This window comes from Elaeis guineensis, chromosome 7 (genome assembly GCF_000442705.2).
Source record: "Elaeis guineensis isolate ETL-2024a chromosome 7, EG11, whole genome shotgun sequence".
Classification (NCBI taxonomy): Eukaryota; Viridiplantae; Streptophyta; class Magnoliopsida; order Arecales; family Arecaceae; genus Elaeis; species Elaeis guineensis.
The window spans coordinates 85,692,613-85,717,080 of record NC_025999.2 but is presented as its reverse complement, the minus strand read 5'-3'; the positions used below and the strand labels follow the sequence as shown (position 1 = coordinate 85,717,080).

Genomic DNA, 24,468 nt, shown 5'->3' with positions numbered 1-24,468 from the left:
ACTCTGGCTAGAGCCCAAAATATCGGGTTCGCGCTGCTTTCTTTAAGATGGCAGGAAAAGCAAGGCAAAGAAGGACATTTGAAGCACCCTGAAGTATCATGAGAGCCTTATAGCCCTCTAGGTGATCTAGGAGATCGGTAGAGCCATCATATGGCTTCATTTTCGGCATCCTGAACTGGCTTGGAATCAGGTCCCGAAGGATAGAGCGAATGAAGGGTAGTCGGGAATTAAAGCCAGGGGCATTGTCGTTCCCTTTGCTGACCATCCGAACTTTCACGAGTTGGCATTCGATCTCGCAGATCTTTCACTTAAGGTCTCCATCTTGGCAGGATCGCCCATGGTGGGAGGTGCAGCTTGGGGTCGAGTCTCGACCAGAAGAGGTAGGGGAATGCTAGAATTGTCAGTAGGGGTGAGCAAAAATCAAACCTAAACTAATAAAATTAATGAAACTAAATTTAAAATTTTATTCGATTTGGTTTGGTTGGCTTTTGACATTTAAACAATAGATTTGATTTGGTTCAGATTTTATCAGTAAATAAAATTGTTCTCAAACCGAATCGAATCGACTTTAATAAAACGATATCATTTTGATTAAGATGTTGTTTATGTTAAAATATTAATGTATTAGAAAATAATTCTAGATTTATAATATTGTTTATCAATTTGATTTTATGTTGATTAGTCTTAAACCCTAAGTGACTTACTTACTGAATTATTTATTTTTTTTGTAATGTGTTAGAGATCTTTATCTTAATCCTTAATGATGGTGTTTGTAAGAATTTTATTTTATTGAGTAACAACATCTTATGTCAATTTAAATTATTTTACTTGATAAATTCTCTTAATGGTACTCTTACGTGAAAAGAAAATAAATCTTCATGAATCAAAAAAAAAAAAATATAAACCGATAAATCAAACCAAATCAGATGGTTTAAATCATATTGATTTGGTTTGGTTTCAATCTTCTATTGGTCTGATTTGGTTTCTAGAAATGCCAAACCATTTAGGACTGGTTCGACTTAGGTTTGAGCATGAAACCGATCCAAACCGGACCATGCTCACTTCTAGTTGTCGGCCATGGGTGGACCAATGGTGTAAAGATGGTTGCCAATTGGGAGAGGCCGACCAATATGTCCTTCGAGGGGGATTCACCAGGATTGAAGATTGGTCCCGATGCTGTGTCAGAATGGCAGCACCCAAGGAGCGGGCTGAGATAGTTGCAGCCATTCCATGGCTTGCTGTAGGTGCTGGACGACATTCGTTAGCACCTAAACTTGATGGACTAGGTTGTCAAATTGCTAGAGTTCTGCTATCACAAATGGTTGCTTCGGCTTCGCCAACTGTTGTGAGGAAGATGGGTGGGCGGCCCTGCCTCACCCTCGATAAGAGATGGTAGAGTGGCGCGGCATACTTTCTCCCTGAAATTGGGTTGTAGGGCCCTTCCTTTAGCCAAATTTGTTGTGGCAGATCTCTGACTTAGATCGGAGAGGCTAGGACATGACGGTGCCTGGCCTGAGTGACATCGATTGGATTTGCAAAATGTTCGGATCGGAGTTGGCTCTGGTGGAGACCCTTAGATGCTCAAGTCGGATACTTAGAACAAATGAGAGGGAGAGAATATGAAGGATGCATTATCTTTTTCTGGAAGTTCCCATTTTTCTCTTTTATACAAGAGTCATAGAGAAGAAAAGTCATGGGAGACTATTCCAGCTTCTCCTAGTAGGCCATTTCTAGAGTCTGTCCTGATTTTTGCCTATTAATATTGTACAGCCAATCATTCTCAGGAGTGGCGCGATGTGATAGGATTTTATGTGGTGCGCAGCCAATCATTCTCAAGAGTGGTATGATTTGACATCGAGTGACGTGATTTGATAGGATCGCTTGAGGATCTCTTGACTATCATTCCAGATACGTGGATGGGGCTCGATATCCCACCACGTGGATCGTTGGGGAATGAAGATCGGTAGCTGATGTCATCGGGATTGGGACCCTTCCGAGGTTGGCGCTCAAGGCATAGGTGCTGTTGCGATGATGAGGGGTGCTGAGCATGAAGTCTAAGATCCATTTGTAGAACTACGATTGATGCAGGGGTCGATGGTCGACGTGTGGATTGGTCACGATTGGAGTTCATTCGTGCTACTGGGTCAGCCATCAGGGTTTTATTGATAGCAGTGGAGATGAGTCTCGAGGCTCATAGCTAGGGAAGTGGGACCCCACCACAATGGGAAATATTGTTAGATAAGTTGGTAAGTAGTATTAAATCATATTTTTTTTTTTGATAAATATATTAAATCGAGTCTTTTTTTTTTTTGGTAAGTATATTAAATCGAGCCTTCAAAAGCTCGGCGGATGTGTTGTCCTAATAGCCATGATGATGGAGAAAATGTTGTTTGGTAGTTTTGCAGACATTTGAAGATTCTGGTGGTTGGAGGCTGGTAGTTTCCGGGTTGGAACTTGAAGGAGCCCAAATGACACTTTCATGACTTAAAGATAATAAAATTCAAAATAAAGCAAAGAAAAAAAAATATTAACTTGATTTGTGTATTTGACTTGGAGGGTTATCATGTGCAGGACCAAATTCAAAACCTGTACACCGAGAGGGGCGCCTGTGAGCTGACCCAAAGTCTTGTTGGACACATTACAAGTCTTTCGGCACTAATCCATAGTCAACTTGAGAGTTGGGCTCAAAGGAGTCATTGTATTTTCTTTGGTGGATTGGATTTCTGAAAAAAACAGAGCCCCACCCTCACCTTAAAGTGAAGATAGCTCAGTTGATGGAGATTTTCATGAATTTTCAAATTAATTATCGATGAATTTGATATTACTAACCAAAAAGGTTTCATTTCGATGCAGGCGTCATGCAATAGGATAGGTTTTTTAAGTAGGGGTACTAAATCTTCCAAGTCATTTGGTGATCAGTCCTTGATGACCTTATCATTTGAACTTATTTGCAACTCTTGCTCGGGGAAAAAGGGTTTCACATGTAAAATTATACAACGATGTACAACCCATTCACATGGATTTTATTGTAAGAATTTTATTAAGGACTTTCAAAATTTAATATCATAAATAGTGATGTGGAAAATTTTTTCTATAACTTTTACACGAGAAAATTCACGTAGCTTATTCAAATAATCCAAAAAAAAGTATAAAAAAAATATCCATCGTCAATAAATTTAATAAAACTACAACTAAATCAAATTTTATCTTTTTTATATGTATCCTTGAATATGATAGGCCAGAAAAAAATTGGAAAAAACTAAAATTTTCTTGACTACATTTCAAGTCCGAAATATCTAAATCTTGTATGGGCTAGATATAAGACTGCCAACCATCTAAACGTTGATTTTAAAAATAAATAATTATTTAAAAAATTAAATAAAAAGACAAATATCAGATACGTTACGTGCCGAAGTAAAAAGAATAATAAGAAAAAAGCTGTTTCCTTCTACGGCAGGATGGCATTGTGATAGAAATGCTACCGACTCTGAAGGCCAAAGCCCGAGTGATGCCATCGTACTGCCTCCTCTCAAAGCTTCTCAGTCCCACTCTCTCCTTCTCCTCCGTCTTTGCCGCCACCGCCGCCGCCGCCCCGATTACGTCCCCATTTACCCTCCGCCGTCCATCTCCGACGCCCCCTCGTCTTCCTCTTTGGGCTCTGAGAAGGCCAGGCTCCGTCTCGACCCGTTCCTTGCCCCTGCCGGCTTCTTCTCGCGGCCTCTCTTCGGAAGGAGGGATGGGGGATCAGGACGTGTCGTATCTCTCCCAGAAGGATGCGGCGGAGATAGACGAGATCCTCATGGGCCCTCTTGGCTTCAGCGTCGATCAGTTGATGGTCCTGCTCAGCTCTCCTCTTTTCCCTTATTTCTATAGTCCAGTTGGTTTCTTTCCTTCACTTCTCATTCGAATTGTCCTCTTCTTCACAGGAATTGGCGGGACTGAGCGTAGCCACCTCGATACCAGAGGTAATAGGGTTCTTATCCGATCGCTGGAGTAAAAATTTCATCTTTGTGGTTTCTTAGATTGGTATGTTGGCTTGTGTGTGAAAACCTAGGAAGAATTGTGTTCTTTCCCCATTGAATTGAGTTGGTACTTGGCTAATTTTCTTTAAATAAGTAGTTGTTGGCGCTACTTGATTCGCCATCTTTGCTTCTGTTCGGTTCACAGCTTCTTTGTGATCGTTCCGTTTCTCTCTGAGTTGATGCCGATATAAAAGTATGTACGATAACTAAGAGACCCTTTAAAAAAAAAAAAAGATCGTCATTCTGAAGGGATTGTCTGTTGGAGACAGGATTCCCCACAAGCTTTTTTTGTGTTTCCTTTGATCAGCATTAGATTATGTACTAAGGTCCCTTGTAAGGTTTAACATTTATCTTTACGTTGATTGTTGGAAACAAGAGGTTTTTTATGGATGTGGTTCTCGAGACAGTTATTAGATGCGTCCAGAGCTGCACCTCTAGCTTTAGATGATGATGGGCTTAGCTATACACTTGAGAAAGGTGAGGTTAGAGATCGGTCATCTTGCTGATGCTGTTGGTATCTAATCTGGGCCTGTATCTCACCCTGATGGAACTATGTGCTTTAGGTGTCCAGGCTCTGATCCAAAGATCCTAAAGAAAAAATTGCCTTTTTCCTTGTAGGATCTTCCAGATTTCATCAAATCTGAGACGAAATAATTTTTAAAAAATTTGTCCTATATTTATTTCAGATCTAAATCTCTAGATTAATTTTATTATCTGGTATTAATTGTAAAATAAATCTAAAAGCACGAGGAAACATGAAATATCTCAAGGATAATCTGATTACCCTGTAGATGATCGCAGCAAGTCTGAGGTTCTGATTTAGCCACGCAATTGTCTGGTCTCTATCAGTATCCACTCGGGCAGGACCTGGATCGTCTTCTCCTCGCAACTCTCTACTCCAAAAATCAGAACTCAATCTGATTAGGAAGATCTTCAAAAGCCTTCCTGAAGTTGGAGCAGCAGCTTATCGAAAAACTCCTGCAGCCCTTTGTTCAATGCGTCACCACGCTTGATCCTTCATCAGATGGACGCCCAACCTCTTGGGCGTGAAGAGGGGAGAGGGAGCACCAGGGAGGACGTGGAGAAGAGGAGGGGTGGCTGGTTTTTGCTGGGCAGGGAGCAGAATCATTTAAACCCTAGGCGCAGATAGGGTTTATATAGACCCTGCTGCGCTGCGCTACGCAGTGCCACATCATTCGACCAATCAGAAAATTTCATTTAATCCAGAAAAATTCTGATTGGTGGAGTGATGTCATCTGATCACATCAGATAAGAACCTCCATCCTCTCTCCTATGTTGGCGTCAATATTGGATAAGCACAAGGGAGATGGCGCCCAAGAGTTTATGTTGATCAAGACTCCTCTTGATCTTTATCCACTTGGGGCGCAAGACTTGTCCAATTGTGGCGCCCACTTTGGTGCTTATTTTTGGCAGATGGACACTCCACAAAAACCTCCAATAATCTCTTGCCAAGTGACCTTCAGTTTAAGACCCATATGTCAATATTTGATAGATGTCCTAAAATAAAAATTGCAGGTGTCAGGAATTAGCAGGTGTTGTCTTTAATTCATCTCATTAATTAAGACAAATTTTTTCTGAGCTGGACTGGCTCCAGTCAGACTGAGAGAAATCTTCTCAAGGTTCTCTGGGTGAGTCAAAACACATTTGGCTCAATCGAGATAGAAAAGATTGCACGAGGAGAAAGTTAGGCTCAATCGTGTGCTAGCACGATTTTCTTGAACCTATTTGGATCTAATCCAAATCAATTGGGCTAGCCCAATTGATGACATCCAGATCCTAACCCTTGTTAGTGTGACCCAGTTAGGTTCAATTCTGTATGGTAATAAGACATGTCGTGATCTCATCATCGACATCATCGAAACTCCTTTCGATGGACCAGAACTCTTCTGATTCAGACAATTAGAATGATCGATCATTAAGATCATTCTAATTACTCCCAAAATCCACCAGTGACACCTAGCAGTATATGGTGGCAACCCATCAGAACTGAACACGAATCTCTCGGTGCAGCTACCTGTGTGATTGAGTTCCTCTATCATGAGTCCGACTGAATTAGGGTTAAGGTGAACTCGTCAAACCCAACATCAGTCATATGAATCAATCGATCGATCCGAGTCCGATGTGAAACTCTAATGGAAAACTCTTTTCCATTATTTCACTCTGCCATGGCCATGGGCTTAAGGACTCGATCTTTCGATCATCATAGGACTAATCCTCTCATCTACCGAGGTTGATAGATTCCATCTTAGTGCGACCTAGTTCCTACAATGAATGTGCTATGGCCAACATACACCTCAGGGTTCCGAATGGCTAGGAGACCAAGTTATGGTATAGTCAAACTATAACACACTCAATGTGAACTGTCAATGCACCTCAGGTCAAAGAACTAGACACACAACTGCAGCATCGAGCTAGTCATCGACGAGAAGGTAGACTTCCTTATGACTGCTCGATATGGTCACGTTTAGTACTCTCGTTCTCAACGAATATCTGTACTCTTATTTCGATGTCTCCACATCGTAGACTTAAGACACATCTATCCTAAGGAAGCGATCGTACACCAACTTTTTGGATCGATCACCATCCTCGTGATGATCCTATGGTCAGGAGTTGTTTATGAGTTAGTTATGTAAATTCATGCCTTAAATTTTCAACTCTTGAAAATATGAATTGACATTCCTACTAACTCTTGAAAATATGAATTGAAAAAAGAATAATCCATTATTGATTTATAGTCAAAATTATATATTTGTCCTTAGATTTGTACAAGAATGTGTCAGCCAATCTGGCATCTAGGGCACACATCTAACAAACTCCCATTTGACCTAATGCTAATTGGCTACATATCTAAGTCCCATTTTCTCAAGGTGGGCTTCGATCTTTTGCTAGCCTAATAGCTTTGTCAGCGGGTTTGCCACATTGTCTGTGGAGTCGACTCTCTTAATCTCGACATAACCTTTTTCGAGGTAATTACGGATCAGATGGAATTGTCGCTCGATATGCTTGGACTTCTGATGAGACCTTGGCTCCTTAGCTAGGGCTATGGCGCCATTATTGTCGCAGTAAAGAGGGATGGCATCCGATGACATCACTCCAAACTTCGCGGCAAACTTCTTATATCAGAATGCCTCCTTCGCAGCTTCAGATGCAGCAATATACTCTGCCTCCATGGTGGAATCTGCAATCACCGTCTGCTTGAAACTCTTCCAGCTAACTGCACCACCATTGCAAATGAACAGACTCCCAGATGTCGACTTTCGATCATCTATATCAGACATAAAGTCTGAGTCTGTATATCCCTGAATCTGGAGTTCTCCATTTCCAAAGACTAGAAACATATCCTTAGTCTTTCTCAAGTACTTAAGGATACATTTCATAGAAGTCCAATGCTCTTCGTCTGGATTCGACTGATATCTGCTTGTGACACTCACAGCATGGGCTATATCATGTCGTGTACATAGCATGGCATACATGAGGCTCTCTATTGCCGAAGCATAAGGGATTTTGCTCATGCGTTCAATCTCCTCAGGTGTGCTAGGGCACATCTTCTTGGAGAGATGAATGCCATGTCTAAAAGGTACTAAACCTCTTTTGGAGTTTTTCATGCTAAACCTTTTTAGCACCTCCTCTATGTACATCTTCTGTGAAAGTCCCAACATCCTATTTGGTCTATCTCTATAGATCTTAATACCCAGTATAAAGGATGCCTCTCCTAGATCTTTCATAGAAAACTCCTTAGACAACCATACTTTGACTGAGGTCAACATGGAAATGTCATTTTCAATTAGGAGGATGTCATCTACGTACAATACGAGGAAGACAACTACGCTTCCACTGACCTTTTTGAACACACATGGTTCCTCCTCATTCTTGATGAAACCAAACATTTTGATCACATCATTGAAACGAGTATTCCAGCTCCGAGATGCTTGCTTAAGTCCATAAATGGATCTTTGCAGCTTGCAGACCTTGTGATCATCATCACTGGATGTGAAGCCAAGTGGCTGTTCCATATAGATATCTTCCTCAAGATGTCCATTTAAGAACGCCGTTTTCACTTTCATCTGCCATATTTCATAATCGAAATAGACTGCAACAGCAAGCAATGTGCGGATGGATTTTAGCATGGCTACGGGCGAGAAGGTATCCTGATAGTCAATGCCTTCGCGCTGACTATAATCTTTCGCTACGAGCCTAGCCTTGAATGTCTCTACATTCTCATCTGCACCTATCTTTCTCTTGAAGATCCATTTACACCCAATAGGTACAATACCTTCAGGTGAATCTACCAAGGTCCAGACTTGGTTTGAGTGTATCGAGTCAATTTCTGATCTCATTGCTTCTAACCATTTCTTGGAGTCGATATCTGATATCGCCTCGTCATAGGTCTTGGGATCATCACCATGAGCCCATTTTCGTGAGGAACATTTCCTCTATATCCTCTTGTATAGTACCTAAGTACCTTTCAGGAGGACGGAAAATCCTAGTCGATCTACGAGGTGGAAGAGGTTGTGTTAGGACTGGTTCTGATTGATTTAGTTCCTCAGGTTCTTTAGCTCGTTGCTCTTGGGAGACATTCTCCTTGAGCTTAATTATTCTTCCGATGTCATCATCTTGAATAAACCGTTTTTCAAGAAAAATAGCATTTCGACTTACCATCACATTGTGGTCTTCCGGAATATAGAAATAGTATCCTAATGACTCTTTAGGATATCCTATGAATCGAGCTCTAAAAGATCTGAACTCTAACTTGTCCGCCTGCTGTCTTTAGACATGAGCCGGACAACCCCAAATTCTGAGATGATTTAGATTTGGCTTCTTACTATGCCATATCTCATATGATGTGGTAGGAATGGTTTTAGATGAAATCCTATTCAATACATATATTGCTGTCATAAGACAATGTCCCCAAAGAAACTCAGGGAGGTTCGTGAAGCTCATCATGGAACGGACCATATCTAATAGGGTCCGATTTCTCCGTTCTGAAATTTCGTTGAGTTGTGGCGTTCCAGATGGAGTCCATTGAGAGACTATATCATTGTCCTTAAGATAGTTTAGGAACTTCTGACTAAGGTATTCACCTCCTCGATCTGATCGAAGAACCTTAATGGGCTTTCCTGTTTGTTTTTCTACTTCATGTCTGAATTCTTTGAACCTTTCAAAGGCTTCAGACTTGTGTTTCATTAGAAACACATATCCGTACCTAGACATATCATCGGTAAAGATAATGAAGTAGACATAGTTGTCTCTAACCGGCACATCAAATGGGCCGCACACATCCGTATATACTAGGGCAAGTAGGTCTGTGGCCCTTTCCCCATGTCCTACAAAAGGGAGTTTGGTCATTTTGCCTTAAAGGCATGATTCACAAACTGGATATGACTCAGAAGTCAACGGACTCAATAGTCCGGATTTTTTCAATTTGTTAATCCTGTCTTCCGCTATATGACCTAGCCTTAGGTGCCACAGATACCTATCATTTAGACTATCTCTAGGCTTTTTAATTCCTATGGCATTCACATTTTGCTCGATATTAAATACAGATACATTAATATGTAGCTGATAGAGACCGTTAATAAGAAAACTATTTGCAACTTTATTATTTTCATAAAATATGTTACAATGATCCTTATGAAAGCTAATCACATAGCTTTCTTGTGCTAAACATGAAACAGAAATCAAATTCCTGCTTGCTGCAGGCACATAATAACAATCTCTAAGAACTAAATCTAATTCTAACGATAATCGCAGAGGGTAGGTTTCCACGGCCACAACAGCAACTCTTGCTCCGTTCCTGATGCGTAGGATCATCTCCCCATCCCTCAGCCTCCTGCTCTCCTTAAGATCCTGCATAGAAGTGCACAAATGAGCACTAGAACTAGAGTCAAGCACCCAACTGGATGCAGAAGAAACCGTAAGATTAGATTCTAAAATGACCATACCTCTAGAAGGACCATCCTTCTTGTTCTTCAGGGTGGCCAGGTACTGAGGATAGTTCCGCTTCCAATGGCCGTCTGATTGGCAGTGGAAATATTTTTCATTTTCAGCAGCCTTCTTCTTCGGTTCTGTCTTCTTCTTCTTCCCATCCACCTTCTGCTTCTTCGTAGATTTTTTTTCTTTCCAAAAGACTTTCTCTTGGAAGAAGTCCGCTCCACAATAAGAACTGAGCCTTTTGAACCCTTCATAGAAAGCTCAGCTGTAACCAGCATATTCATTAACTCGGCCAAGGTACACTGCATCTTATGCATATGAAAGTTCATGATGAACTGACCATATGCATCAGACAAGGACTGAAGGATCACATCAGTCTGAAAATTCTTATCTAAGATGACACCGAGCTTCTCAAGTTCCTCAAGATCCTTGATCATTATCAAACAATGATCTTAGACTGACTGCCTATCACGCATTTTAGCCTTAAAAAGTCTTTGACAGACTTGATACTTGGCTGCGCGACTTTGTTCACCAAACAACTCTTGTAGGTGAGTCAACATTTGGTGGGTAGTCATAATATTCTCATGTTGGCGCTGCAAGTCATCAGACATTGCACCCAACATGTAGTACTTTGCTTTGTTATCATCATCCGTCCACTTTTTCAGAGACGCTCTCTGTTCAGCAGTCGGACGTGCTGGCATAGCAGGTGGGTCCTGGTCCAAGATATGGGTCAATTTTTCGGAACCTAGAACAATTTTGTAGTTTCTTAACCAGTCCTTGAAATTGGATCCAGTCAATCTGTGGGTGTCTAGTATTTTGGTCAGGGAATTGGACGCAGACATATTTTCTGTAGAGAGTCAATAGTTTCTAGTTAGATTTTGTAATCAAACTTAACCAATTTATTTAGGGATTTCATTTTTAAACAAATTAGGCTCCCACTATTTTTTCAGATCCTTACACTTCCTAAGTAGAGATGTGAAAATCTCCGTGATTAGTGATTTCTAGTGGGTGGTGCGGTCTCACCAACTGGCTCATCACCTCACCTAACAGTTATTGGTGATGGGTCAACCGATGAGTGGACAACTCTTGTCTAATGATTCTCTAATCATGGTGCACCCAAAACTTGGTCTCTAATTCATGAAGCTCATCGTGCCCGGAATATTGCTCCAATCCTTAGTTAAATCAAACTCACCATTTGCACGAACTAGATTCCTGATTGGGTCCCTCACCGTATCCAGAATATTGAGCCCAACCCATCCTCTAATTCGTAGCATCCAATGCCTAATGGACATGGTTGCGTCTTTCCGGTGCAACTGAGCCACTATATCCAGTCGAGAACAATCAACCCCGGGAAGGGCTCGCACATCTACAATGGTGGAAGACCTTAGACTTAATATTTTCTTAGGGAGATTTGATTTAGGTCTCATTAAACTTGGCTCGACATAGTCATAACAATTATGACTAACCTAGTGGCATGGATTAGCTCGAATTGTTAGCCACCTCAAATCAGAATTGGATCGACACATATGATCAGGTAAGTGAGACCGGTGGAAGGGATATGCCATTAACTCGACAAGAATGCATTCGAGTCGAGTAGCTCCCAATTAAAAACCAGTCGGTCCATCTGCCCAACTTACCTTAGACACCAAATTGTCGAATTAGAACTAATTGGGTTAGCCTACAATCCAGGTTCTAACCACTGAGCCAAATTAGGTCTTAACTTGATCGAGTCACATATGAATGTGATTCGACCTTGATCTAGACTTAATCCTATTAGACTGATCAATTATTAGCTTTCATGATCCCACCTAACCAACTTTTGATTCGGTTTGATCAACCGCTAGACCTAATTGAGCTACCCAAGTCCGAACCCAATTTTATGAAAATGACTTAGATCTGAAATTTTCAATTTTAGATCTAATTTAATTTCATAAGCTTAATTCATTAATTAAGTCTTGGGTTCATAAACAAAACATGTAAAATAAATCCTAGGGTTTCAGGATCTAGGATTTTGCAGAAAAATAAATTTTGATTTTTGATTAAGGATGAACGTGCAGCACCCCTACACGTCATAAGAACACCCATTGAATGGGAGGAGAGGGCCTTTAAATCCTACTTTGTTCTTATGATCGGACGGCTATGAGGAACACCTTAATTAGAAATATAAATTTAACTACAAAACTAGTTAGATCTAAATTTACATATCACATATACAATTTAAGATCTAACTAATACATGCTTTGCATATATCTCATGTATCAAAAATTGATCTAATTAACATGCTTTCAGATTTAATACATCACATGTAACATCTGAAAAATAAAATTTAAATTGAACTATTCAACATAAAATTTATTCTAGACAGTTATTAGAATAATTCTACAACTAGTCTAGGCATGCAACAGATCAATCTTATGTATTATCCAAATTTTTATTTTCTATTTTTGATCTGAATATAACATTTATATCATCAAAAACAGAGAATAAATTAGATCTAAGTTATATTTTAATCTCATTAAGACATAAACTTACAAGACTATTCATAGATCAAACTATTTCTAGTCTAGTCATGCATCTCATGCATGTTAGATCTTCTCAGATTTAATTTTAAATATTTTGATTTCAGATCCTATCACATCTGATGTGACATCTGAAATCTTTTAATATCAGATAAATTAAAATTAAAATCAGATCTAAATTAGATCTAAAATTGAGCCATGAACCTGGCTCTGATACCAGTTGAAGGAAAAACCGCCTTTTTCTTTGTAGGATCTTCCAGATTTCATCAAATCTGGGGCGGAATAAATTTTAAAAAATTTATCCTACATTTATTTCAGATCTAAATCTCTAGATCTAATTTTATTATCTGATATTAATTCTAAAATAAATCTAAAAGCATGAAGAAACATGAAATACCTCTAGGGTAATCTGATTACCCTGTAGATGATCGCAGCAAGCTTGAGGTTTTGATTTAGCCACGCAATCGCCTAGCCTCAACCAGTATCTACTCGGGCAGGACCTGGATCGTCTTCTCCTCGCGACTCTCTGCTCCAAAAATCAGAACTCAATCTGATTAGGAAGATCTTCAAAAGCCTTCCTGAAGTTGGAGCAGCAGTTTGTCGAAAAACTCCTGCAGCCCTTTGTTCAATGCGTCACCACGCCTTAATCTTTCACCAGATGGACGCCCAACCTCTTGGACGTGAAGAGGGGAGAGGGAGCACCAGGGAGGACGTGGAGAAGAGGAGGGGTGGCTGGCTTTTGCTGGGTAGGGAGCAGAATCACTTAAACCCTAGGCACAGATAGGGTTTATATAGACCCTGCTGCGCTGCGCAGTGCCACATCATTCGACCAATCAGAAAATTTCATTTAATCCAGAAAAATTTTGATTGGTGGAGTGATATCATTTGATCACATCAGATAAGAACCCCCACCCTCTCTCCTATGTTGGCGCCAACATTGGATAAGCACAAGGGAGATGGCGCCCAAGAGTTTATATTGATCAAGACTCATCTTGATCTTTGTCCACTTGGGGCGCAAGCCTTGTCCAATTGTGGCACCCACTTTGGTGCTTATTTTTGGCAGGTGGACACTCCACAAAAATCTTCAATAACCTCTTGCCAAGTGGCCTTCAGTTTAAGACACATATGTCAACATTTGACAGATGTCCTAAAATGAAAATGACAAGTGTCAGAAATTAGCAGGTGTTGTCTTTAATTCATCTCATGAATTAAGACAAATCTTTTCTGAGCTTGACTGGCTCCAGTCAGACTGAGAGAAACTTTCTCAAGGTTCTCTGGGTGAGTCAAAACACATTTGGCTCAATCGAGATAGAAAAGATTGCACGAGGAGAAAGTTAGGTTTAATCGTGTGCTAGCACGATTTTCTTAAACCTAATTGGATCTAATCCAAATCAATTGGGCTAGCCCAATTGATGACATCCAGATCCTAACCTTTATTAGTATGACCCAGTTAGGTTCAATTCTGCATGGTAATGAGACATGTCGTGATCTCATCATCGACATCATCGAAACTCTTTTCGATGGATCAGAACTCTTCTGATTCAGACAATTAGAATGATCGATCATCAAGATCATTTTAATTGCTCCCAAAATCACCAGTGACACCTAACAGTATATGGTGGCAACCCATCAGAACTGAAGACGAACCTCTCGGTGCAGCTACCTGTGTGATTGAGTTCCTCTATCATGAGTCCCGACTGAATTAGAGTTAAGGTGAACTCGTCAAACCCAACATCAGTCATATGAATCAATCGATCGATCCGAGTTCGATGTGAAACCCTAATGGAAAACTCTTTTCCATTATTTCACTCTGCCATGGCCATGGGCTTAAGGACTCGATCTTTCGATCATCATAGGACTACTCCTCTCATCTACCGAGGTTGATAGATCCCATCTTGGTGCGACCTAGTTCCTACAATAAATGTGCTATGGCCAACATACACCTCAGGGTTCCGAATGGCTAGGAGACCAAGTTATGGTGTAGTCAAACTATAAACACTCAAGGTGAACTGTCGATACATCTCAGGTCAAAGAACTAGACACACAACTGCAGCATCGAGCTAGTCATCGACGAGAAGGTAGACTTCCTTATGACTGCTCGATATGGTCACGCTCAGTACTCTCGTTCTCAACGAATACCTGTACTCTCACTTCGGTGTCTCCACACCGTAGACTCAAGACACATCTACCCTAAGGAAGCGATCGTACACCAACCTTCCGGATCGATCACCATCCTCATGATGATCCTATGGTCAGGAGTTGTTTATGAGTTATGTAAATTGATGCCTTAAATTTTCAACTCTTGAAAATATGAACTGACATTCCTACTAACTCAAAGGATGTATCACAGACACAATATACACAATGTGATAGAAGAATAACCCATTTATTGATTTATAGTCAAAATTATAAATTTGCCCTTAGATTTGTACAGGAATGTGTCAGCCAATCTGGCATCTAGGGCACACATCTAACAGATCCAACATTAGTGGATATGATTTCTCTATCTAGCAACTGGAACCTATTGGTTTGCCATCATTATCTCACCTTCCAAGATGGATGAAATTATCATTCCAAACTAGACTATTTAGATTCGATTGCAAATGAGAAGACCATTCACAATATATGCTGGTTATATTATTAGTGGTCCTATGCACATATTACTTAGTTTATACAATCTTTTTGAAGATTCAAAAATTTTCTGAACGGGTTCAAGTATATCTAATTCTTGCTGGAAAGTAATAAAAAGTAGCCTATGTTTGAAACTATTGTTTCTCTAATGTATCTTTTTATCATGTATCTTTCCATGCCAACTTGTTCCTATTGTCGTCACCTGTATGGTAGGATATATCTTATTGTGCTGGCTAGATTTCAATGTTTAGAAGTAGGGATCATTAAATTATGATGTTAAATCTGTTCAACATCCATTTTTCAACTGCCCCCTTGCACTTGTTCCTTGTGTTAGTTTGGATATGAGCAGTATAGAACTTTACACTCCTTGAGTGAATCCCTTCTTCACTGCTGGATTCCATGGTTGAACTTAAGCTGTGAAGTTTGTCTTGAAAGATTCAAAATATTCTTCACTGAAAGTTCAAACAAATGCACTTCTTACTAGGTAACAAATAGATGCTGGTTATATGTAAAGGTCCTTTTCAAGTATTCATTAACTTGGTTTCATTCCTTTCTTCAGAATCTATTCTTGAATCTCCTGTTCTTTCTCCTAGCTTCCTTTGTTTGTCTTAAACTATAAGATTTATTTTAAAGGTTTAAGATTCTTCTCTGAATGTTAAAAATCTATATAGTTCTTGATCAAAAGAAACTAAGTGTGGGCTATACACAAAGAAATAAGAAGACGTTTACCCCCATTAACATATTATTAGCTTGCTGGTTTGGCATTGTTTGATATTATCACTTATTTTTTCCACACATGTATGACGAGTGTTATGTAGCATCATCGTATTTTGTCATTAGCAAATTGCATTGATATCACACTAAACATGTTTTCTACTTTATCTTATCCTATTTTTCTATCAGACTGCTTGTAATTTTTTTGGTCTGTCTGTGGGTCTCACATAAATGAAATGCAATGTGAGAGCATAATTATATTTCCTTACTTAACCCGTGATCCCTTTATTATTGTATGATGTAGTTCCATGACCTGAGAAACAACATTTTTGCATTCAATGAGTAATGCTTCTTAACTTTTTTTTTTTTTTGTGCTTGAAAGTAGTAATTATGAAATCCATTATCTCAATAGGTCTACAGATTAAGTGAATACAGTCGCGTTCTTGCTATATGCGGCCCAGGAAATAATGGTGGTGATGGTCTGGTAGCTGCTCGTCACCTGCATCACTTTGGATATAAACCATTTGTTTGTTACCCAAAACGGACACCCAAACCTCTCTATACTGGCCTTGTTACCCAGGTACAGCATGGTGTCCTTGGTGAACTAATGTCTTTACACCCTTTTGATATCGATACCTTATTTGTCTTTATTTTATTTTGTAGCTGGAATCATTGTCAGTCCCATTCTTGTCTGTTGGAGACCTGCCTCAGAATTTATCAGATGATTTTGACCTTATTGTGGATGCAATGTTTGGTTTCTCATTTCATGGTAATTTAAGCTCTCATAACTTTTTATCATTGGTTTTTGTCCCAATATGGTATCAGTACATTACTTTAGTACTTGATGATATATATGCATATGGATTGTGTAAGCCTCAGAATTTATCAGATGATTTTGACCTTACTGTGGATGCAATGTTTGGTTTCTCATTTCATGGTAATTTAAGCTATCATAACTTTTTATCATTGGTTTTTGTCTCAATATGGTATCAGTACATTACTTTAGTACTTGATGACATGTATGCATATGGATTATGTAAGTTGGAGAATACTTAAAAGTTCCTGCAAACAAAAATTTAATATCTACGTCATCTTGGCATCATCAATATCTATGTCACAAAAAAAAAAAAATCATGCTTTATTTCTTCTAATAATAATATGGATGTTATCTTCGTTTTATCTAAATAGGCATATAGTTTATACTTCAGATTGCAGGGCACTACACAAGTCTCTCACACCTCTTTATTTCTGTGTCTCTATTTATTTGCATGTTCGAAAGCATAGTTTTAGATATTATTGGTTTGACTCATTCATGGTTAGGTTTATGAATCCATCGATTTGCCTTTTGCTCTTTTTGGGTCAACTGATAAGGTCTTCTCACGGTAGACTAAGATGTGTCCTGCTTTGTTTTCCATTACTCTAATATCAGAACTTTCCTCAAGGCATTCAAGATGTATGGCGTAAGTTGTATGCAAGGTTTTAAATCTCGTAGGATGGGACTGTCTCGGTTTTTTCATTGAACAAGATGCGCCGCCGTCCCGCCCTATCTCGACATTTGGAACAGAGGATGTTCCAAGACATCCCAATCAAGATGCTGGGATACTAGTGGGACAGTCCTATCCGGACACATGGGTTGATATCCCATCTCGGTCTCCTGTAGGATGTCCTGCTAAGACCTAATCCTTGGTTGTATGAAAGACATGATAAGAGAAGTTACAAGTAAGAACTTGGAAATGAAAAAGGTATCAATCTACCCAGACTTAGGAGAAATAGATATTTCAATGCCATACTGAAGCCCCTTAAATAACATCATTTTTTCATTAAAAAAGAAATGGTCTATTAAATCCTACTATAGTATGAAAGAGACTGAAGCAGAAAATTTATATGCATGCTATTGTGAACAGGATAAGATGTGCTTGCAGTTGTTACTTCATACATGTGTATCTACGGCTAATAGTTTTGGTCCATGCAAAATTAGGTCAGCCAAGGCCACCGTTTGATGTTCTTATCCAAAGGCTTGCTTCATTGAGTGGTATTGACAATGGCTTTAAAAGAAAAGTGGCAATTGTTTCTGTTGATGTTCCTTCCGGGTGGCACGTTGAAGAGGGAGATATCAGTGGAGAAGGAATTAAACCTGACATGCTGGTTAGCATCAGACATGAAATTTTAATTATAGATAGAAGTATATCGTTAGTCTTCATTTTAGCTTGAAAAGACCTTCATTTGAGTTACTATGGCATGTGTAGGTATCATTAACTGCTCCAAAGCTCTGTGCAAAAAAATTTATTGGCCCCCACCACTTTCTAGGGGGTAGATTTGTGCCACCATCCATTGTACATAAGTATGGACTTAACCTTCCTCCATATCCTGGCACTTCAATGTGTGTGAGAATTGGAAAACTCCCATCAGTTGACGTCTCATCACTAAGAGAAAACTATATTTCTCCTGAACTTCTTGAAGATCAGGTGATGGCTGACCCTGTAGATCAGGTATATCCTTTGACATTATAAGCCGGATCCTGCACCTAATTTTTAAAATATTTGTTCCTATTAAGTATTAAATATTTGTTAAACTCAACAAAATCTGGACCAGAACTTGTTCATTTTTTTTGTTTTTTTGTTTTTTATGAAAGCTTTTTGCTACAATTCTCTTGTAGTTCCATAAGTGGTTTGATGAAGCAGTTGCTGCTGGCTTGCAAGAACCTAATGCTATGGCCCTATCAACTTGTGGCAGGGAAGGAAAACCGTATGTTTTTTCACTTGGCCTCTTCATTTCTTCTCTTATTCACTTTTCAATGTTTCGTTCGATGCAGCTATGCCGTGTGCTGAAATTCTGCTGTAATTATGCTGAACTTGGTTCTCTTATTTGTGCAGGTCATCACGAATGGTCCTACTGAAAGGAGCTGATAAACAAGGATTTGTTTGGTTGGTCTTGTTTTACAAACTGATTATATAAAATTATCTGATTCATTCAGATTCATATTTGTGTTATAAATGATTTCTTGATGCTAATTGGATGGTCATAAATCTGAAGTTCATTATTTTTATTTATGACTTTTGATTTGTTTCTTTAGGTATACCAATTATGGAAGCCGGAAAGCTCGAGAATTGTCAGAAAATCCTCATGCCTCGCTTCTTTTCTTCTGGAACCCTCTTCATCGCCAGGTGATGCAGTGTTCTACTTGTACTATTTAGCTATGACTTAAGTGTGCTATTTGTTCAAAAATTGTTTTTTTAATTGTAACATGTTATCCTTTAGAGCGTGAGTCAGTTAGTTCACTTGAAATTCCCTTTTGGCTTGTAACTTAACTTCTCTTCTACTCAATAATTTCACTTTAATTGACTACTTGTTGGCAGACAGAGGAATTTGGGATTCTGCTGGATTATTTTGAGTTTTGGCCCAGATATATAATTAAGCGGAGCAAGAAAGAATTGTATGATGAATGCTTTTGTTTTGGTTGGACCATAAATTGACAAATGGTTGGATATCAACATGGATTACACCAAATGACTAATGCCATAATACTAGAAATAGGGTTATCATCTCACTTTTCCAATAGACAGTGGAATGGGTACTGCTGGTGCTAAATTTACCAAGGTATGCAACCCGATACCATAGTACTACTTGCTGGAAGGGCAGGTATGTTACACACTGTTTAATACAGATGAGCACTTGAATCATCGCCCAGAAGGAACTTGTGATCTCAGATCTATTGTGCAATGGAGGGAGAGAGTGAGTTAGAGACATTTCCAACAGGCTGATTATAATGCATGAATGAATGAAGTGGAGATGTTTTCCTACTATATCATGAGCTTACCGAAGGAATAAGATGAGAAAAAAAATATTATATTATGGCAAGCAAGGTTTTAAATCCGATGGAATGGAGGTGTCTTTGTTTTTCCATGGAACATGATGCTTTTGTTGCCCCATTTTGTCCCGACGGTGGTCCTGATCATCTTACCCGGTAGAAATTCTCCATCTCTCTCCCCTTCTTTTTTTCTTTCTTTTTTCTTTCTTTCCTTCTTTTCTTTCTTTTTCTTCTACCTTCCTTTCTTTCATTTTCTTCTTCATTTTTTTCTTATCCCTTTGTTTTTTTTTCTTCTTTATGATTTCCTTCCTTATTTTCTTTTTCTTCTCCTTTGCTTTCTTTCTTTCATTTTTATTCTTCTTTTCTTTCACTTTTTTCCTTTTCTTCATCTTTTCTTTCTTTCTTTCTGTCCTCTTTCTTCTTTTCTCTCCATGTGGATAAGTTTCGGAGTCCCGACCTTGTCCTAGTCCTGTTTTTTCATAGAAATGGGATGGGATGGCTAGGACGCCCCCATTCCATCAGGACGTAAAACCTTCATGACAAGTTTGTCATTGTTGGATGAGCTAGATCATTAAGCAATGGAGGGTGGTGATGCAAACTATTGGTCTACCTGGTAGATTGGTTGGATCGGTGTAGCTTTTGGAAAATCTGATCATTATTGGAGGGTGCTAGGGAACCTTTACTCTGTCCAACATTGACCAAGCCTATGACATTAAACAATAGGAAATGGAGAAGTTCCCTTTCTTCTTGTACATATTTCTGCTTAAAACATTGGAAGGGAGAAATAGGTAGTTAATTTGTTAGATAAGTGATTGTATTTTAGATGCTTTTTGCTAGATACACTCTCCCTATCCCTTTGCTCAAACACATCTCAGTGGGGTATGACAACAATGTGCAGCCAATGACTGCAGCAAGAGGTGAATATGGCTTTCTCTTATGCTACTTACAGCTTCTCCCCTCATCCATCTCTCTCTCTCTCTCTCTCTCTGTTCTACCCTGTATTTGTTCGAAAGATATATCTAAACTATATCAAATGAGATCCAGGTCTGACAAGGTTATGGTTGATTCAGGCTATAGGTTGACTTGATCCATTTCACTGCATGTCTATGTTAGCACAAAAATCTTAATGATTATCAGCCCTGATTGGCTCAATTGCACCGGACGATGCTAGTGCATGCTGATGAGCTTGCTGGAAACTAGAAAACATATTGTCTTTTACAAGCATATTAAGAGTAAACCCAGGAATTATACTGAAAATGTTGTAAAAAGATTCAGATAAAATAGCATGTGCAATGGAGGCACAGACTTGCTCAATGACAAGAGAGGCTTCAATTTGCTTTGGAGGCTTATAACAGATGAGAAAAACAGATAAACATTAATAGAAGTAATGGAAAAGGTTGCAAAGAGCTTGCAGTGTCACAAGATTTGCTTGTTAATAGAAACTTTGGCAAAGAATATTTCATAAGGTGCTTCAAATAATAGGATATTTGAAAGTTCAGAATATATTTTCTTTGGTTATCTTGGCTTAAAGCCCTGCTTGGTGTATAATATTCCTCGTCTTTAAATGAATTGTCTAATTTCCTATATTTCTTACAGCCTCAAATGGATTTCATCTTGCATGAAAAAAGGCATGCATTATTGATGTTTAGAGCTGGCTATGTTGTCTTTGGTCTCTGTTATAGCTATCCTTTCATTATTGAAAATCCATACCTTCAGATAGAAGTCAAAATTAATATGACATGACATCACAATGCACTGTTCAACCAGAGGCATATGCCAGAGCATGTTATTGACATTCTTATTTATAAAATATTCTTAACCATTGTGATTTGAAAGAAGAAAAAATTCAACATGCTTCTTTACCAACTGGTTTGAGTACAGTGTCTGAGATTATCAACACAACAATTTGCAGGTTAGAGTAGAAGGGGCTGTTCAGAAGGTTTCTGATGAAGAATCTGAAAGGTACTTCCATAGTCGTCCTCGAGGAAGTCAACTTGGAGCAGGAGCTAGCAAGCAGGTCTGGTTTGTTTTGCTAATCTTTGAGCATCTATAAGAGCAATCAGATTTATTCAAGCAATCGAGCAATCTTTCCTATTGTGACCACCAGACTGAAGATTTTTAATATTTGCCTGTTGATAGAGTACTGTTCTAGCTGGAAGGCATGTGCTTTACCAAGTATTCAAGGATTTGGAAGAAAGATACTCTGATGGGTCAGTTTATCCAAAGCCTTAATTTCTTGTTAGTTTTGAATATTTTCTGATTGTTCAAGGGCATGCTAATTTCTTCATAGCGGACGCATAATATTATTTTGCTGTTACCTTGGCATCTATAGTTGAAAGCTTGGTTCTGCCATGAAATAGAGGGATTCAGGCTTACTCTATGCATTTCATATCTTAAAAATGTATTCCCACCCATGAAAGATTAAATCACTTTGTTTTTTGAAATAAAGATTAAAGATGTGTGGACATCTTATTCTTTCTTCAAATGTTAAAGCAGTTCAACAACATTAAAATATGAGTGCACCACTTGTCTATTCATAAGTTTAAAGGGAGACAAAGTAATAATAGCACTGCACATATAACAGAGGAATGCATATATAACTTGTGGCACACTATTCTTATAGCAGTGGTATCATAAGATTATTATACTAAATATGCTGGATGTGGACCAGGCGCATACTATCTCTAGCTTTGTTTACACGACCGTAGCCAGCTGGAGTTCTATGAAACCAAAACATGTTGTCTATTGGTTGTTCTATTACAAATCCTTTTGCATTTCAAATTTGAGAACATAGAATGCTTTGTCTCGTTATTGGTTTTATAATTAGGTGGTATTGAATATTGATGTATCATCTGTAGCTATTATGTAAATATACTCTATTTGGCTAAATTTTCAGAAAGTATGGTTTAATATTACAGTAGAGTCTAGAGTTGATAATAGACTAGTTTGTTAAGCAAGTTGTTGACTACCCGAAGTTATCTTCTCCCACCCCACAACCCCCCCCACCCCCCCCCCCCCCCTCCTCTCTCTCTCCCCCTCCTGCCCCAACCGACTCCTCATGTTGTTTTTTCTTAATCCTTTCTTCAATTAGGTTTTCTTTTATGGGTGAAGAAGGTTTATTTAAGTCCTGAGATTTTCTTATGGATGAGGTCTATTTGTTCCCGTGACCTCTTACTAATATTAATAAACTAATATCCTTTTTGAATATTTAAGGAGATTTATTTATTGTTCTAGTCGCTGACTAGGAGCAGAATTTCGTAGAAAAGAAATTCTTATCATTCATCCAATGTTTAACCTTATTGATGATAACTACCTATTTGATAGGCAATGTGAACTCTGCATGATTTAAACAAATCATGTGGCTAAAATAACCTAATTTTCTGATCCTATCTTTTACTTGCTATGATCAAACAGGAGCTTGATTCCTAGACCAGAGTATTGGGGAGGTTACAGACTAACACCAACCGTCTTCGAATTTTGGCAAGGACAGCCTTCTCGCCTGCATGATCGGTAGGTTCATCTTATTTAGTTACTCAAGTTTTCTAACACATTTCTTGAACTATTTAAAGACGATGGCTTCTTAAGTATGAGTTAATGCCCATTATTTTCCTTGACAGGCTGCAGTACTCGCTGAGAGAGGGAGATGGGAAACAAGTATGGCATATTGAAAGGTTGTCCCCATGACTAGTACACTCACATTCTGCCCTATAACAATAAGTAATGACCTTATTGAATCCTTTTAATTATAACTTCGCCTGGAAGATTCCACCAAAATTTTTTGCAGCATGGAATGGTGTCGTGTTTGGTTTTATTGACTTGTCACTTTGGACCTTCTTCTTTGAGATATATTCTCCATAAAAGGTGTCGGACGAAAGCATCCAATGGCCATGGAGTGTGAGGCTGCCCTCTGAGTTGCTGTTGTCATCTGAAGATCTGAAACTATCAGCTGGTCCTGAATGACAGCTTTGTGTGTGGCTGCCATTGGCACTCCACCAGCTTTCCATGTTCCCAAAATTTAATCTTTATACCTTCTCTCTTTCATTGCCTCAGACTTTGGTTAGGTTCCCGGGGAAATTGTGGACAGGGATTTGGTGCTTTCCAACAACTGGGTTAGTTGCGGGTTATGGGCCAATGACTCTTGGCATATTCTCTTCGTCCAACAACTGGCTTGGAAGACAATGTGATAGCTTTATTAAACAAAATGCTTTTGAAGTAATAAGGTCCCCAGCAAGCCCTCAGTGGGAGCAGAAACCAAAATTTAAATGATAAAATCACTCAGCCAAGCACATGCAATTCTAAAAACTAATTGTTCTATCATTGTTTATTATTTATGTGCAATGAGGCTGCATATGGGTCGGTTACGTCGGTGATCTGATTTGCTCCAAACGTTGGGTCCAGTTTTTAGCTGAGAACCAGAAATGCTAAGCTTGAGGTGTACCCGTGTTAATTTTTTCTTTCACAATGAAAGTATTGATGCAAACCACCTAATGCTTGCTCGGATGGTAGGAGTGATTCCAAGTGGATCTAGCTTTTTGCAAACTTTGACTTGGTGTGTCTGAGGATCTGTAGGCTGCGGTCTAGGTGGCTATGGTGGGTATAGGCTAACAACTGGTGAAGATTAGCCTCTTTTGATCAGAAAAGAAATAAAATAAAATAAATAAAATAGTAGTAACATTGATGCAAAATTTTCAGCTCCCTGTCCATGATTTTCACTAAACTGACGTTTTTTATTGCTTGGGTCCAAAATTTCTCCCCTAGTTGAAATTTGAGCTGGTTACCACCAACGACATTTTGACGAACTGCTGCCATTCAGTTGGAACAA

General features: G+C 38.9%; 1 protein-coding gene across 3 annotated transcripts; it reads left to right on the top strand.

Moving 5' to 3' along the window:
• The first annotated feature begins 3,443 nt into the window (after positions 1 to 3,443).
• LOC105048657 (pyridoxine/pyridoxamine 5'-phosphate oxidase 1, chloroplastic) lies at positions 3,444 to 23,963 on the top strand. 3 transcript variants are annotated; one of them, XM_073261343.1, is made up of 14 exons: positions 3,444 to 3,835; positions 3,927 to 3,965; positions 16,251 to 16,418; positions 16,502 to 16,607; positions 17,817 to 17,983; positions 18,085 to 18,327; positions 18,495 to 18,583; positions 18,712 to 18,762; positions 18,912 to 19,002; positions 21,559 to 21,663; positions 21,786 to 21,856; positions 23,061 to 23,156; positions 23,264 to 23,317; positions 23,490 to 23,963. In XM_073261343.1, exons 1-14 carry the CDS (start codon positions 3,476 to 3,478, stop codon positions 23,542 to 23,544), a joined length of 1,695 nt encoding a protein of 564 aa, XP_073117444.1. In that variant the 5' UTR covers positions 3,444 to 3,475; the 3' UTR covers positions 23,545 to 23,963. The 3 variants fall into 3 exon arrangements, with proteins under 3 accessions (XP_073117444.1, XP_073117445.1, XP_073117446.1); XM_073261344.1 differs by having other exon boundaries at positions 23,431 to 23,963; XM_073261345.1 differs by having other exon boundaries at positions 23,264 to 23,363.
• The last annotated feature ends 505 nt before the right edge of the window (positions 23,964 to 24,468 follow it).

Bases quoted from the DNA above. Each gene is read 5' to 3' on its own strand.
- LOC105048657 (XM_073261343.1), top strand. From the start codon at position 3,476: ATGCTACCGACTCTGAAGGCCAAAGCCCGAGTGATGCCATCGTACTGC. The intron at 16,608-17,816 runs GTAATTTAAGCT...ATGCAAAATTAG, and splicing joins GTTTGGTTTCTCATTTCATG to GTCAGCCAAGGCCACCGTTT. The intron at 17,984-18,084 runs GTTAGCATCAGA...TGGCATGTGTAG, and splicing joins GAATTAAACCTGACATGCTG to GTATCATTAACTGCTCCAAA.